This window comes from Chlorocebus sabaeus, chromosome 21, assembly GCF_047675955.1.
Source record: "Chlorocebus sabaeus isolate Y175 chromosome 21, mChlSab1.0.hap1, whole genome shotgun sequence".
Classification (NCBI taxonomy): Eukaryota; Metazoa; Chordata; class Mammalia; order Primates; family Cercopithecidae; genus Chlorocebus; species Chlorocebus sabaeus.
The window spans coordinates 109012014-109029263 of NC_132924.1; the positions used below are offsets into that span (position 1 = coordinate 109012014).

At 40.0% G+C, this 17250-nt stretch overlaps 1 protein-coding gene and 1 long non-coding RNA gene across 2 annotated transcripts in view; one reads left to right on the forward strand and one right to left on the reverse strand.

Annotated features, from left to right (window-relative positions):
* Positions 1-9175: 9175 nt before the first annotated feature.
* Positions 9176-15196, forward strand: LOC140709701 (uncharacterized). Its single transcript, XR_012090433.1, has 2 exons — positions 9176-9294; positions 14928-15196. It is a non-coding gene; the product is annotated as an uncharacterized lncRNA (long non-coding RNA).
* MTPN (myotrophin) overlaps positions 9471-17250 on the reverse strand; it is a 49762-nt gene continuing 41982 nt past the window's right edge. Inside the window, exon 4 of the mRNA XM_007983030.3 lies at positions 9471-12738. Within this exon, the coding sequence (XP_007981221.1) occupies positions 12652-12738 (87 nt within the window). The 3' untranslated portion in view covers positions 9471-12651. The remainder of the gene's footprint in view (positions 12739-17250) is intronic.

Sequence of the window (17250 nt, forward strand, 5' to 3'; positions counted from 1 at the left end):
TCTGTGTGCTAAGGACTGATGTCTCAATGTGTGCAGGGGAGAACATAACACAGTTTGGAGGAAGGAAGTGCTCCTCCTCGGTGGCCAGCCTGAGCACACCTCCTGCAGCCCAGCATCCTGTATTTGGAATCTGTTTCCACGCCATCCCCTTTGACATAATGAGCCCACAGCCTTATGAAAGCATACCTGTGCTTTCTCGTTATAAACAACTTCAGAGGGAAAGAGTGGGAGCAAAATACAGACATGATTTTTGGCAAAATGGTTGTCAAGTTGATTCACTACATGGCAAAACTCTAAACAAAATCCTTTCCTAAAAATGGGTCAGGAAACAAGAGGCAATCCTTAACCAAAATAAAGAACTGTGGCAAGAGAAAATTAACAATAAAAGATACTTTCTCTTCGTTTCATCCTTTCTAACTTAGCAGGCATATTAAGTAATGTATTTGACTCTCATAATAAAAATCATGACTATTTCAGGAAAATGGAAATAAATTTCATCAAATGAGAATGTTCTGGGCCAGAGGTATGTGATTTTTTTTTTTAAAAAACCCACTAATTTTTTTTCTTTCTTTCTTTTTTTTTTTTTTTATTATACTTTAAGTTCTAGGGTACATGTGCACAATGTGCAGGTTTGTTACATATGTATACATGTGCCATGTTGGTGTGCTGCACCCATCAACTCATCATTTACATTAGGTATATCTCCTAATGCTATCCCTCCCCCCACTCACAATAGGACCTGGTGTGTGATGATCCCCTTCCTGTGTCCAAGTGATCTCATTGTTCAGTTCCCACCTATGAGTGAGAACATGCGGTGTTTGGTTTTCTGTTCTTGTGATAGTTTGCTGAGAATGATGGTTTCCAGCTGCATCCATGTCCCTACAAAGGACACGAACTCATCCTTTTTTATGGCTGCATAGTATTCCATGGTGTATATGTGCCACATTTTCTTAATCCAGTCTGTCACTGATGGACATTTGGGTTGATTCCAAGTCTTTGCTATTGTGAATAGTGCCGCAATATGTGTGCATGTGTCTTTATAGCAGCATGACTTATAATCCTTTGAAACCCACTAATTTTTAACCAGTAAAACTTCCTTTTGAAGTTATGCCTTTTCAACTTTCTGAAATAAAGGAGTTTAAACTTTTAAAGGGTAACCTACCTGGGTCACACAACCAAAACATTCTGCATTTGGTTTGGTTATCCTCAGAGATGAATTCCTTTTCTCAGCACCATCAAAAACCACAGCAATACCTTTTCCCCTGGCTGTGGTCAAGGGGTGGCAGCTATCCAGGTTTTAACTGGGGTTTTTATTGACTATTACCATTATGGAAAGAATTGCTAATAATGACATGAAATGAGATTTAAACTCATAGCTATGGAACAAGATGCACTACAGAATTTATGCAATGGTACATTCAAAAAGAAAAGGAAGGAGTAAGAAAAAAATTGAAAACCAATCCCTGTTACCCCTGTGGTTGGGGAGATGATGAGATACTGGAAAACACAGCCTCTTGGTGTGACAAAGCCCGGGGACCATGTTCCTGTTCTGTAAGAGAGTGAAATGCAGGTGCAGCTCTCTTCCTGGATCTGAAGTATTATTAGGTCGCTGCAGAGACCTGGGAGGGCTGGGCTTCTGTCTCCTGTGTGGTCCCATGAGGGCAGTCCAGTTAGAGAGCTCTGGAGCGGAACCCGTCAGTGTGGGGACCCGCTGCTGGCCCCTGATGAGCGGGTGCACCACAGCACAGAGCGATGGCTGGGAACCTCGCTTCCTGGGCCACGCTGCAGGAGGTGCACTAGCAAGGGCAGGCCATTCCCTGAAGTCTTGCTTAACCTTTCCTCTGGTCCCAATGCTGTTGCCATCTGCCACCTTCCCTCCCGTCGCTCAGCCTACATCAATGTTGCAACCCCATAAACTGAAATATGGATTTAACCAAGTGGAGCTTAACTCTCTGAGGCTACAACATTGCATTCAAATGCAAATACTACGAGAGGCACACACCTGAAGAAGACGTAGGCACTTACCCTCCAAGAGCAGGTGGCTCCTCTCTGCCATCCCATCTAGTTTGTCTGTTTCCTTACAGCACACATCATGACTTGTAATTATTTTATTTACAAATAGACTTTTTCCCCCCTCTCCTACTAGGAAATAAGCCCTATGTGGCAGGAGTCATATCAGAAATGCTGTATTGATTTGCAACATCTATAGTGCCCACAACGGGGTCTGGCACACATTTAGACACTCCATGGATATTTCTCTTTCTCTCTCTCTCTCTCTCTTTTTTTTTGTGTGACAGAATCTCACTCTGTTACCCAGGCTGGAGTGCAGTGATGCAGTCTTGGCTCACTGCAACCTCTGCCTCCCAGGCTCAAGTGATCCTCCCTCCTTGACCTCCCATATAGCTGAGACCAAAGGTGCACACCACCATGCCCGGCTAATTTTTTTTTATTTTGTAGAGACTGGGTTTCACTATGTTGCCCAGGGTGGTCTTGAACTCCTGGGCTCAAATGATCCACCTGCCTTGGCCTCCCAAAGTGCTGGGACTGCAGGCGTGAGCCACTGCACCCAGCCATGAATATTTGTTGAATGAATGAATGAGCTCACAATGTAGAGGCTGACTGTCCTCACCATCTACCTCCATTAAATGCATTACAAGCTGAAATGGCCCAAGTTTGTTTTGTAGCTGTATTTTTTTGTAGCTGTTTGTTTTGTAGCTGTATTTTTTTGTAGCTGTTTGTTTTGTAGCTGTATTTTTTTGTAGCTGTTTGTTTTGTAGCTGTATTTTTTTGTAGCTGTTTGTTTTGTAGCTGTATTTTTTTGTAGCTGTTTGTTTTGTAGCTGTATTTTTTTGTAGCTGTTTGTTTTGTAGCTGCATTTTTTTGTAGCTGTTTGTTTTGTAGCTGTATTTTTTTGTAGCTGTTTGTTTTGTAGCTGTATTTTTTTGTAGCTGTTTGTTTTGTAGCTGTATTTTTTTGTAGCTGTTTGTTTTGTAGCTGTATTTTTTTGTAGCTGTTTGTTTTGTAGCTGTATTTTTTTGTAGCTGTTTGTTTTGTAGCTGTATTTTTTTGTAGCTGTTTGTTTTGTAGCTGTATTTTTTTGTAGCGGTTTGTTTTGTAGCTGTATATAGTAGAAATTTTGGTTCCCTTTGTTTTCCACAAATCATGCCTCTTCTTTCCCTGCCCTTTAACTTTTCCTTCTCAGTCCTGTATCTGGAGGCAATTTTTAGCTTCCAGGGTGACCATGGGCTAGTGTGGACCTCAAGGGAGCTGCTCTGAAATGACTGCACGGGTCTGGGTTGAGAGAGGAAGTGCTGAGATGAAGTGAAACCATGAAGTGTGAGGGACCCCATGCTGCTGTGCTGTTCAGGACGCCGCCTGCATGCTCATATGTGGCTGGCCACGGACAAGGCTCCCCTTGACTTCTCTTCCTCCAGCAGGAAGGCCAACAGGCTTGTCCTGTGGTTAGCATGGGACTCTTGGTGAGGATGTCAGCACTGTGGCTTGGCTTTGTTCCACAATGTGCTGCCCCCTCTTTGTACCCCATAACTGCTGTTTAAGCCACAATCTTTTCTCATTATTACAATAATTTGCCTTAAAGTCACTGGCTTGTCAGTTACTTGGCTCATACCAGCTGTATTAGTCCATTTTCACACTGCTGATAAAGACATACCTGAGACTGGGTAATTTATAAAGAAAAAGAGATTTAATGGAATCACACAGTTCTATGTGGCTGGGAAGGCCACACAATCATGGTGAAAGGTGAAAGGCACGTCTTACCTGGTGGCAGGCAAGAGAATGAGAGTCAAGTCAAAGGGGAAACCCCGTATAAAACCATCAGATCTGATGAGACTTATTCACTACCATGAGAACAATACGGAAACCACCCCCATGATTCAATTATCTCCCACTGGGTCCCTCCCACAACACATGGGAATTATGGGAGCTACAATTCAAGATGAGATTTGGGTGGGGACAGAGCCAAGTCACATCACCAGCAAATCCCTGCTAGCCTTTGAATCATCCAGCAGGCAGAAAGAAAAATCTACAAGGACGTGAGAGACTCTATTCTGTCTGGGTAGATTCAGAGGGATAAAAAGAATTCCACAGAAAGAAACACAAGAGTTGATTATTTACAGGACCTAACCATTCCTAGATAGAAGGCAAAGGATTTTTGTTATTTAATCTATTTTTCTTTCCTTCAAGAGTTTAAAGGAAAGGAAATCCTGAGTCCTCAATGGTATTTGTTTGGTATCTCATGGGTATCATTTTTTGGATCATTTTTAATATTTAGACATGTTTTCCTATCTGTAAGTGATGCTCCTAATTCCTCATCAGATGTCCATCAGCTAGGGTGCTGTGTAAGGTTATCTATTGTTGCATAAGACACTATGCCTACTTCTGGTGGCTTAACGTCACCTCTTTGTATTTGTTCACGGTCTGCAGTTTGGACTGAGCTCGGCTGCTGGTTCTCCTCCTGGTCTCACCTAGGGTCACTCATGCTGCTACAGTTATCTGGGGAATTGACTGAGGCTAGATCGTTCAGGACAGCCCCACTTACATGTCCAGTGGTTATCTGGGGCTGTTGGCTGGGACACCTCAGTTCTTCATGTGGCTTCTTCTGCAGTGTGACTCCAGACTTTGTTCCATGGTAAGATCCAGGAAGGCAAGCCCTAATGAGGAAGTACTTGTCAAGCTTCCCCCCGCTTCATGTTTGATGTGCCAAGCAACTCACACAGCCAAAATCAAGAGTGAATATACAAAGGGATTATGTAAGGACACAGATACCCATAGGCATGATTCACTGGGGACCATTATTGTAACTGTCTACTTCAGGCATAAAGAGTGGTGTGTTATTCATGGGTTTGGCCTTTCATATGCTTCAACTAACTCATTACATTCTTTCATGATTTTGCTAACCCTTCTGTAATGAGGTGCTGGCCAATCCATGGGAGTATTTCTCAACCCATGCCTTCTAAACATCTATATCTTGGGGTTAGCAAACTTTTTCTGCAAAGGGCCAGATAATAAATATTTTGGGCTTCATGAACTACAGTATCTGTTGCAACTGCTCACCTTTGCTGTTGAAATGTGGAAGCAGTCATAGGTAATATGTAAGTGAATGAGCATGGCTGTGTTCCAACAAAACAATAAGCATGGCTGTGTTCCAATAAAACAAAATAGGCAATGGGTCAGATTCGGTCTGTGAACCATGGTTTGTCAATTCTTGATTATATCACAATTTTATAGACTGTCAAAAATTGTTTATTACACTAAAGTATTGTTACTTCTCAAACTTGAAAATTAAATGTTGTCTTTGTAAAATCTGATTTCATCCAGATCAATGCATAAGATTTTTCACCTAATTGTTTAAAATCATAAACAAGTCCATATAATATTTTCCAAGTATCTTTTAAAGAGTCTTAGAAAAAGCTGTGTTCATAGAATAAAATTTAATTAGTTGGTTCAGTGAGAGTTGGAGAGGCAGTATAAGTGTAGAAAGCACAAACTTTACAGCCAGACTGCCTGACTTTACCACTAACTAGTTGTGTGACCGTAAGCAAGTCACTTAACCTCTCTTTTTAGTTTGATCATTTAAAAATAGGGATGGCAATATTTCCACCTCATAGGATTATTAGGAAGATCAAATGAGTCAGTTCACACAAAATATTTAGAATGGTCCCCAGATCATAGTAAATGTTCAGTTAAAATGGTGAAACAAACATCAAAATGTCATAAAACCCTAACTCCCTTAAGTAATAATTTTTGTTAAGAATGGTTATATTACAGAGTTTCTAGGTTCATAGTGTTGTGGTCTAATCTCATGAACCATTAATTGAAAAATTACCATAAATTAGTTTCGATCTGAAGACTTTCAAGCCTAATGAAATTTGACTAGCAAATCACAAAGTAGTAGTGACGTAGTTAGATTTGGTAGCTTGCCACAGGGGATGTGTATAAACATACGGAGGATTATTAGATACAAGGAAGGGGGATATAGGTGTACAAGACACTTCCAGATTTGTAAGTAAAATCTTAGAAAAATCCTATAATCCCAGCACTTTGGGAGGCTGAGCGGGGTGGATCACCTGAGGTCAGGAGTTCGAGGCCAACCTGGCAAACATGGCAAAACCCTGTCTCTACTAAAAATACAAAAATTAGCCGGGCGTGATGGTGGGTGCCTATAATCCCAGCTACTCAGGAGTCTGAGGCAGGGAGAATCACTTGAATCCAGGAGGTGGAGGTTGCAGTGAGCCAAGATTGCGCCATGGCATACTCCAGCCTGGGTGACAAAAGCAAGCCTCTTGTCTCAAAAAAAAAAAAAAAAAAAAAAAGAAAAATACAAATTCTTTCAAAAAAACTCTAGTAGTATTCTCAAAACCAACATCTGGTGGCTAGGAATTGTCTATGTATTATTTTCCTTTGTGTGACAAGCTGCTGTTACCATGAGTGTTGCCAGACATGGGATCCACTGTTCTATCAAAACAGTGGAAATAAGGCCATCCTTGCTGCTGCAGCTGCTGAATCATAGAAGTTGCTAGAGTGGCCAGACAATGCTTTGTTTTGCTTCGTCACGTATAGCTGTGCCCGAGTATGTGTCACGATGGCTCACAGTGACCCGCACTTGACCCCATGGTCAGCATTTCCTCAGTGAATTGTTGTGACTCTGTGGCATTTGTCTTCACTTCATTGATTTGGGTTTGCAATCATTATCAGTAGTACTTATGAGGCTCCATGGTCAATATTTGGGTCCATGGACACAGGTAGCTTCGTAGCTCCTCTGATAGTCTTTTGTAGGGCAGGTTTACTGAATCAAAGCTGTTTTCACATTTTACTGTATAATGTCATCATTCAGTCATCATTTACGTCATCATTCAGAACAAACACAGTGAAACGTCTACCACGGGCCAGGTGCTATTAAAGCTGCTGTTAAATTCTCTTCTTAATCAGCAATCATATTTTAACAAGCAAAAGCCTTGGAGAAAAATATCCCACGGCTGATGTGTGATGATCTGGCTGGTATCTGGAGAAGATCATTGACCTGACACGGGACCTATTTAGTTGGATAGGATGAGTGGCCACCCAAAAAGAAAAACGGAGGGCAAAAGCCACTCCACTGTGTAGAGAAATTGGGACACACCACTCCAGGGCACCTGGCCCCAAGGCTGCTGTTCCCAAGCCAGTGGCACACCCACTGCAGCGGGGAATCCATCTTCACAGCACACTGTGATGGCAAACAGGGCATTGGGCTAAGAAAGCAGCTTTCGGCCTCCTCAGAGTGGCTCTGCCTGCCTGTCCACAGTGACCTGCATGTAAAAAGCATGAGACCGCAGTTCATGTCATAGGTCCCAAGAAATCTTTGCATGTCTCTCCCAACCCTCCACTTTTTTTTTTTTTTTTTTTTTTTCTGAGACACAGTTTCATTCTGTCGCCCAGGCTGGAGTGCAGTGGTGTGATCTCGGCTCACTGCAACCTCTGCCTTCTGGGTTCCAGCGATTCTTGTGCCTCAGCCTCCCAAGTAGCTGCGACTACAGGCATGTGCCATCACACCCAGCTAATTTTTATATTATTAGTAGAGATGGGGTTTTCCCATGTTGGCCAGGCTGGTCTCAAACTCCTGACCTCAAGTGATCTGCCCACCTTGGCCTCCCAAAGTGCTGGGATTACAGGAATGAGCCACTGTGCCCGGCTTCCACTCTCCACTTTATTTTGGAATTCAAGGAAAGGTAAGGTAAGGGTAAGGCTTGAGTCTCAGGAATCCAACTTTGGGGACATAAGGGGGAAAATCCCCTAAGAATAACTGAGGGTCATTTTCACCAGTGTTACATCTTTGGAACCATTGTTCCGTTTTCCCCTGACTTCTTTTGGCCGGAATATACCTTTGAAATTCATTTTTAAAGATTGTCCTGGGTGTCTGGAGCTTCAGCACTTGGCCAGTTTTGCTACATTTCACGTGTTAAAGGCTTCCATTTACTTTCTCTTTAGGAAGTCATTTCTGATGGCATCTATATATAGGCTGACTACTTCTTGCTCTTATGGTCTTATTCAATGGTCCTCAAACTTCAGCATGCATCAGAATCACCTAGAGGGCTTGTTACAACACAGGCTGTTGGGTCCAGCCTGAGTTTGAGTCAGTAGGTCTTGGCTAGGGTCCAAAAGTTTGCATTTTTATCAAGTTTCCAGGTTATGGCGATGCTGTTGGTGTACAGACCACATTTTGAGAATCAATGATGTTACAGAAAGAGGAAAAAAATAATCTCATGGTGGTCTGGTATACTGTGCTGCATGGAAGTCCTATGACAGCTATTCTCTAATCGCAAACTAATTCCCCTCTAAGCTCTTTCTTTCTACCAGATGTATGCCTTCCATCCATATATGCGGGTCTCTTCTTCAATCATTACATAAGGCGACTCTGTTCCCTTTAAAACGTATTTAACCAGATTTAAACTTTCTTTATAGAGCCCAATTCTTTTTTCTTCTTGAGACTGGGTCTCACTTTGTTGCCTAGACCTGAGTGCAGTGGCGCAAGCACAGCTCACTCACTGTAGCCTCAAACCTCCCAAGCTCAAAGCAATCCTCCCACCTCAGCCTCCCAAGTAGCTGGGCCTGCAGGCACTTGCCACCATACCCAGCTAATTGTTTTTTAATTTTTTGCAGAGACTCAGTTTCCCTCTGTTGCCCAGGCTGGTCTCAAACTCCTGGGCTCAAGTGATGTCCCTTGCCTCAGGCTCCCAAAGTGCTGGGATTACAGGCGTGAGCCACTGCGCCGGTCCTAGATTCCAATTCTTAAAATGAGAACTTCAAACATTTTCTGTAAACACTTCCCCCTAAAGCCACACATCGTCCCCATTTATACTTCAGTCAACAATGTGAAAGTTCTAAAACAAAGCTTTTGCTATAACTTAGTATCTGCACATATTTTTTTTCTATCATTAAAAGTAAACTGCGAATAGTCTCCTGGTGTTGACAAGATTACAACACAATCAAACTAATTTTGTATTTAATTTTGTTCAGTTTTAAGGTTCAAAGTGATCATCCTGAAAATTACACTCTAAAAAGGTGCTTGTAGTTGAGTTTGGGAAATGCAGATCTCCAAGAAATGTGGAGCAACTTAGATGAGCAATGAAAGAATCAAAGAGGTTTAATCACGACTTCATTTTCTTCAACCCCTCTGAAGATCCTGACGCTCTGGGATGTGTTGGCTATACCTTGTTCCCCATCAACCAGGAGCATTACTGAAGTTATAGTAAAACAATGTCAGGAGACTAACACAAAAGGAAATCCTTTCAAAGACTGGTAAGGTTTACTTCAATTAAATCTATATTTTATTTTCCCTCCATTTTTTTTTTCTAGAAGTGGGATACATTAATTTAGATTAACTGTTTGAGTCAATCAAGCTTCTGGTATAGTTTTAGAGATGACTACAAAACGAAATTGATAGTAACTGAGAAAAATGCTGCTGACACACTAGCTGTAGCACAATTCAAGTTTATTCCATTTGTTCTTGCAACACAAAACTTAAACACAGTATTATTTAGCATTCGGATGTACATGAACTAGGATACTTATGAGAAACCCAATTGTGTCAAAAGTATGACATTGTGGAAAAAATGAACTCAAATATATCAAAATGCACAAAGCACTAGTCTTCCTCCATTACTGCTTAGAAAGATATGATTGTTTCTCCATTTACAAAATAGAATCAGGACAATTTAAATTTTTTATATTTTGCATGCAAAACACTGCAATTGCTTATTTATGTAGGAGGGCACTCTCACCAGCTTCTTCTATACACAATTGAGTATACAATATTGCATGGAAGAAAACAGCAGCTCAACTGAAATATTAGAAAAAAAATCAAATAGATACATATAGATTTAAAATCCAGTACTTGGGAAAAGAAATCAGTGAATAAAAGGCCTACTTGTCTGCAGCTTCCACACACTGCACCTACCTACTACCTCTCTTCCATGCTTAACTGGGTTTAGAAAGGTGAGCTATGCGTAGAAGAACCACTTGGGATATTCAAGTGCTGTATTTGAACAATAAGCCTATAGATACCAGTCTGAAGCTGCAAGGGAGACTTTGTTAGTACACTACTATAAACAGGTAAACTACCTGTTTGTACTTGATATAGTGCATATGAAATGACTGATTTAATACAAAACTACAGAACATGCAAGATTTTTTCTGAGATGTTAAGTATTACTTCAGTGGAGAACAAAACTTACTTAACCTTTTGCTAATGCATGTAGTACCAGAAAGCAAACATAGTTTTAGCTTCCTTTACTCAAAATATGAACATTAAGTGTTGTGAATTTGTCTGCCAAGTGGTTCAGAAATACATTATAAATAACCTAGTTAAAAAAAGAAACTGTGAACCATCTTGGTCAGTCTATTCTATTCTATGTTTATATGTTATTTTCTCAAGCAATAGCTTCATAATTATGGGGTTTACAAAAAGGTTGAGAAAGAAGAGGGAAGGCGAAATAGCCTCTACTGCATTACAAGGAACATCAGGATAAACTGTACAAAGAATTACATGGTTTCCATACCATGAATGTAGAAAGCAGACCAGGTTTAGGAATGATAGGACAATGCACTCTCTGCAATAGCCAACTACAACAAAACACTTCGAAAGTAAAGGTGAAAATTATGTAAAGGGAAAAAATTCAAGCCTTTAAATAGCATTATGTCAAGAGGTGAAAACAAAGGTATCAAAACACCCTGTTGCACTACGTTGATAGTTACAGACTGATAGAGTGCCCTCCCTTTTCAATGAGGATGTCTCCATATTTTAGTTCAGTGATGTAATGAAGTACTGATTACTGATTTTTAACCCAACTCTTAATAGGCTGCATTAAAACAGCAAAATTAGCCAAATACAACAAAGTATTGAAACCACTACTTTGTGATTGTTTTCTTGGATATAGGAAAATTACAGGGTTAGGCTAGTTGTAAGTGAAAAAGCCACAGGATTAAAAAAAGGGCATATGGGGAAAGATACACACACACCCACACCCACACACACCTACACACCCACACGCGCACACGCCAACCAACCAATCAGCAACTGATCAGTAAAACTTGTTCTTAACCAGGGTGACTGTTCTTGGTAATAGTTTAACCCTGCTGTAGAATGCTATGTTGCCTTTAAAAATCAATTCAATTATTACCCACAATCTGAGTATCAGTCCCTAACCCACCCTCCCCTCTCTAAAAATTTGAGGTACATTCAATTATTGCATGACTTGGCTAAGAAAAAACTCTTAATATTTTTAGTAAGGTTATATGGATGGCAAGTCAAAGGAATCTTAACATTTTAAATGCAAGATATAAAATTTAAGCTTATATATTTTAATTAGCTGTACTGCTCATGAAATAAGTATTTGGAAATATGTGTAAATATTTTCTGCAGGTCATAAGAACACCATTTTAGGGCACTGTATTCTAAGAACAGAGAATACATTCTGAAGTTGTCACACTTTATGCGATGCATGATTTATAAAAGCAACAAAAATGTATTATGCAGGTGGGTTGGCATATGTTCAGCAGAAGCCTATCAACAACTCTGGGAAACCTGGTTACAAGTGTATTTTTGAAGGGATGGGGCTAAATTTGTCCAAACAGTCAATCTCACCCCAGTGATAGCTTTGGTGCAATAAGTAATCAGCATCCAAGATGGGTCTGAGAGAGGCATTCCAAAGAATGTTCCTTAATTTTCCACACATAACCAAGGTCAATCCATTCAAACAGCAAATAAAGAAAATCCATAGGTACTAAGATAACTGTTCTCTCTTTATACGATACTAACAGGCTTATGGCTATGATTCTATTTTTAAATCCCCTTTTACTACCAGCAGGAGTTTGAAAGTGTTTCAATGCTATATAAATGTATGAATCTAGAGGAGAAAAAAATATGCATACTGGAATGGTTTCTCCTTTAGACTTCCAAAACTTAAGATTTTATAAATAAAACTAGTCAGTTTTATCTAAAGAGACATGAAATCCATGTGAAAGGGGAGAGAAAATCCAAAGTTCAGTCATCCAGCAATTTAGGAGTGTGCCCCTCCTCACCTTAACTAAGCTTTCACATAAAGCTTAAAGTCACTGAGGAAAGATTTGGTCACCAACCTTATAGGCAGCGCTCTTAACTATGCCAGGAAATCCCCAGTAGAATGCATTCTTAAGGCAGAAGGCTAGAGCTAATTGCTTATCTCAGCACCCTAAGTTTACATCACAGCAGCCACTACTGCTCACACAGTTAGGGCTACCAAATATGTCGAGTTGGCCTTTGTAGAATCAGACCTTCAACACAATCAATTAATAAATTAGCTAGGGAGCTGAAAAGGTCAAATGATACTGGTGTATTTTGTCTTTGCTCTCCCTTGGGTATAAGGTGTATTAGAAAGGGAAGAGGCTTACTTGATCAGGAATCCCAGTAAAAGCCTGATCATGGTTCTTTTTGCCCCTCCTCCAAAACACTTTTTTTTTTTTTTCCGGTAGTCTGATTTGTTATGAATTTATCTCTCCCCTCACCCCTCTTAAAGTATTTAGCTGAAGAAGCTGGCAGATAGAGAGTGACAGACAGACAGGCAGCAGTGTGAGGCCACAGGAGAGTCATTCTTCCCAAGTTATCAGTCCATCCATCCATCACTGGAGAAGAGCTTTGATTGCCTGGTTGTCAGTGGCTTCAAAGGCAGTCAGTCCATCTGGGCCTTTCACCGTTTTATCAGCACCCTGGAAAAGAGAGGAAAGGGTCCTTATCATTAAATGAGCCCACGACTGGGGGAAGAAAATATAAGACTAGATTGCATGGCACAGGTTAATGTTTACATCAAGAATTAAAAATTCCTTTACTAGTGGAGACTATTCTACTGCAGAAAAACAAAAAAGCTGGCAATGTTATGGATTAATGTTGTAAAAACGCCACATTATTTTTCAGGCACTAAGAATTGTAAGCTACAAAATTAACCCAGGCAATCACTGGCTTTTATTTATACTATCATATATTTATCTAATTAGGCTTTAAAAAAAATATCCCTATGCACAGTATGAAACGGGGAAAAAGTAAATCACTTTGCTAAAGTATTTCTGTGACAAATTATTTTTTCTTATTTGAAACACTTTTTGTATATAATACTTAATGCACTCTACATCAAGAACATACACAGTATTGGTCATTTTACTTGTAAAAACTTCGCAGTAAATGAGAGGCGGACTATAAGAAGGTTCCCTGCAATACTGTAGGGAAATATTCAGTGCAGACACCAGACCGCTCTGAATGTTTAACCTGGAGAGTGTTGCCTTGGAACATTTTATCTGCAACACAGCATTCTGGTTTTGAGAGGGTGTATGTGCCCTTTTGTGCCTGTATGTTTTATCTGTCTGCCCTTTCTGGATGAAAGCTCCATGGGGGCAGTAATTCACCACTGCACTCCCAGGACCTGGAAAAGTGCCTAGGTGCATGGTAGGTTAATCTGCTCCCAAACTAGGTCTGATTCTTAACTCCCAGAGACAACATCCTGCCATCTGAGGGTTCTCTCTTCACCAGCTCTAGCTCCAGCCAGTATTTATTCACCACATAATCTCTAGAATCCTGACCCACTCCCCTTGCCAAATCTCACGCATTCTTCTGCTTGTTCCTGACGCCTACAGAATTGTTTAAACTTGGCATACATGGTCCTTTAGAGGCTAACACTGGTCAACTTCACCAGTCTCTTCTCCAGTGAACCTCTCCATGCTCTAATCCTACAGAATTTCCCACCAGTTCCTTCCTGCCATGTGTCACGCCTTTATCCATGCGGGCTCTACATGGGATGCCTTACCCTTTTCTTTGGCAAATCCACCCATTCACTCAACGAATATTTACTGAATGTTTAATGTGCACATCCTGTGTAAAGGACTGGAGAATCAAAGGAAAATAAGACAAGAGTCTGCCAGTCTGGATGGTATGAGAGTCAGACAACTCAACCAACACACCACCATGAGAAGAGAACAGTAACACGGATGAGTGGCCCATAATCAGAACAGGAGGTGGCAGGAGGGCATTTTAAGGGAGAAAGTCTTCCGAGATGAGGTAAAAAGCCTGAGCTGAGTCTTGACGAGGAGTACAGGCTAATTGGTTAGTAAACCAGGAAGGAGATGACATTCTAGGAAGTGTTAAATGATCACAAAGTCCTCCTCAGTATTATTATAAAAGTCTCTATTTCCTCATTTCTAAATGAATTTAACTGCTTCATGGAAGACATGGAATTCAGGGTCAAGTGGAAGAGACATCAGTGCATGAGAACTTCAATGCTATGAGTCCCGCCACAAGGGTTAAGGGACAACTGGGATAACTGTATTCAAAAAATTATTTCTTATTCATTTTGATGGCTGTTTTTATGACTAGCATTATAAACTGTAATTCTGCATTAGCAGTTACATATTATAGTGAACTTCTATTGCTTTTTAGCTACCGGAGTTTATTTCCCTCCATTTGATGGCAGCACCCTAATTTCATCTCGGGGAATCATTTGTCCCCTATTGTTTTTTTACATTTTAATTTTTAATTATCATGGGTACAGAACAGTTCTACATATTGATGGGGTTATGTGATGTTGTGATACAGTCATACAAATGTGTAATGATCAAATCAGGGCCCTTATCATGTCTTTGTGTTAGAACATTCTAATTCCGCTCTTTTACTTATTTTAAAATACACAGTAAATTGTTAACAATTGCAAACAATAAGTTGTTAATAACAGCAATTTACTGTAGCCCTGTTGTGCTACCAAATACTAGATCATATTCATGGTAAGTGTATTTCTGTTCCCCTTACCCATTCCCAGTGTCCTCTATAGTCCTAGGATTATAAAACAGAGATGCTTATTTTCCTCACCAAATTTCAAAGATTTATTTAACTCAAGTGGAATACTCTCTCCTAGATTTTGAATCTTGACTGAAGAGATCAAAAGAGGGAATATAAGAAGTCAGAGCTCATTTCTGGGGCATCACCTTCGATGAACCAGCTGAGAAGTTCCCGCCACCCAGAGCCCTGCAGTTGCCACAGCTCAGTCTCTTCTCAGCCTGGTTCCCAGGTTTTCCTGTTGATTCTGCAACCAGGCCAGCAGCTTTTCAAAAATTCCTTTTCTGCTTGTTGACTTATCTCTGCTATTTGCAACCAGAAGTATTTAGATAAAATATTTTTAAAATGTGCATGTCACCTTTTTCCTAATTATGATGCAAACTTAGAAAACTCGTAATTCTATAGGTTAGATACAAGTAATGTTAACATCTAGTCTTTCCTTCTACTCTTCTAAATATGTATACATATATACTTGTTTAAAAAATGATCCGACTATATTTTTATCAGACAAAAGAAGCCTTAAGATAAAAAAAATTACTAGAGACAAAGAGGACATTTCATAATGATAAAAGGTTCACAATTCAAAAATGTAATTTAAAAATTCCATTTGTAGTAGCATCAGAAAGGATAAAATACTTAAGAATAAATTTAAGGCCAGGCATAGTGGCTCACAGCTATAATCCCAGCACTTTGGGAGGCCTATGCAGGTGGATCACCTGAGGCCAGGAGTTCCAGACCAGCCTAGCCAACATGGCAAAACCCCATCTCTACTAAAAACACAAAAATTAGCCTCATGTGGTGGCACACGCCTGTGATCGTAGCTACTCCGTAGGCTAAGGCATGAAAATCACCTGAACCTAGGAGGCGGAGGTTGCAGTAAGCTGAGATGAGATCATGACGTTGCACTCCAGCCTGGGCAACTAAGCAAGACTCAGTCTAAAATAAAATAAAATAAAATAAAATAAAATAAAATAAAATAAAATAAAATAAAATAAAATAAATAAATAAAGAATGAATTTAATAAAGTAAAACCAGTTGCTCTAAAAAAATAAAAGATGAACTGGTTTTGTCAATATAGGTAAGAATATTAAAACAACTTTTTTTGGTACTTGATGCAGTAACTGAAGAATTTAAGTATATTTGGCCCTATCCCTTCCTTGAAGAAAACATTTTTAAATTGTTTTTAATTATTTGCATAACTTTAAATAATATGCTCATGCTGATATTTGAGCTATAACTTTAGATTTTATCTTTTGACTTCCTGCTACATAGATAAGCCTTTAGCTCCTCACTACCACCCTTCCCTAGACCCTCGCAATTTCTTATACTTAAAATACTTTCTTTATAAATGTAAACGATATTTATTTAAACCTGTATTTCTTGTTCCATCAGTTCTCATAAAGTAATTTTATAAGATACTTTCTCAACCTTCCCATCACTCCCTTCACCTCCTAATTTGCCAGCTTTTCTATTTTGTCAAGATTAACTTTTATATTCTGGTATGTAAAAACTATGTTTTTATCAATTCTTATAGTTAAAATAAGTGATGTTCAAATTATTTCTAGGTAAATACTGCTCATGGTGGCACCTAGCAGCCTAATATGACTAGTCATTTTCTCTCTGTTGTTCCAATACTGCAACCCTGTGCAATCCTCACAAATGACAGAATCAGAAGGTAACACTTACAGTAGCAGCCTGAGTTTTCCCCAGTCCCACAAACTTATGAATTAAAATGATTTGGCTCGGTGTCCCCGCCCAAATCTCAAGTCTAACTGTAATTCCCAATGTTGGAGGTGGGGCCTGGTGGGAGGTGACTGGATCACGGGTGCTAATGGTTTGCCACCATCCCCCACTCTCCTAGTGCTGTCCTGTGATAGAGTTCTCATGAAATCTGGTTGCTTAAAAGTGTGTAGCACCTCCCCCTTCACACTGTCTCCTGCCACCATGAGAAGATATGACTGCTTCCCCTTTGCCTCCTGCCAGGACTGTAAGTTTCCTGAGGCCTCCCCAGCCATGCCTCCTGTACAGCCTGAGGAACTGTGAGTGAATTAAACCTCTTCTCTTCATAAATTACCCAGTCTCAGGTAGTTCTTTATAGCAGTGTGAGAACAGACTAATTCATGAACCAATTTGTTACTCTTAAGGTAAACTGCTACCACAGAGAGAACCTAAAACACAATGAATTGAACTAAGTTAATTTATTTCTTGCTCATAAAACAGTCTTAGTGCTAAGCACACAGAGGTTGGCAGGGTGGCTCTGTCCTTTAAGGTCATCTAAGGACCTAAGTTCCTTCCATTCTGTTGATCTTCCATGGGTACACTCCTCATCCATATGCTGGAGCTGGCTCATCCTACATCTGCTTTTAGCCTTCTAGGTAAGAAGAAAAGTCCATAGCAAGTGG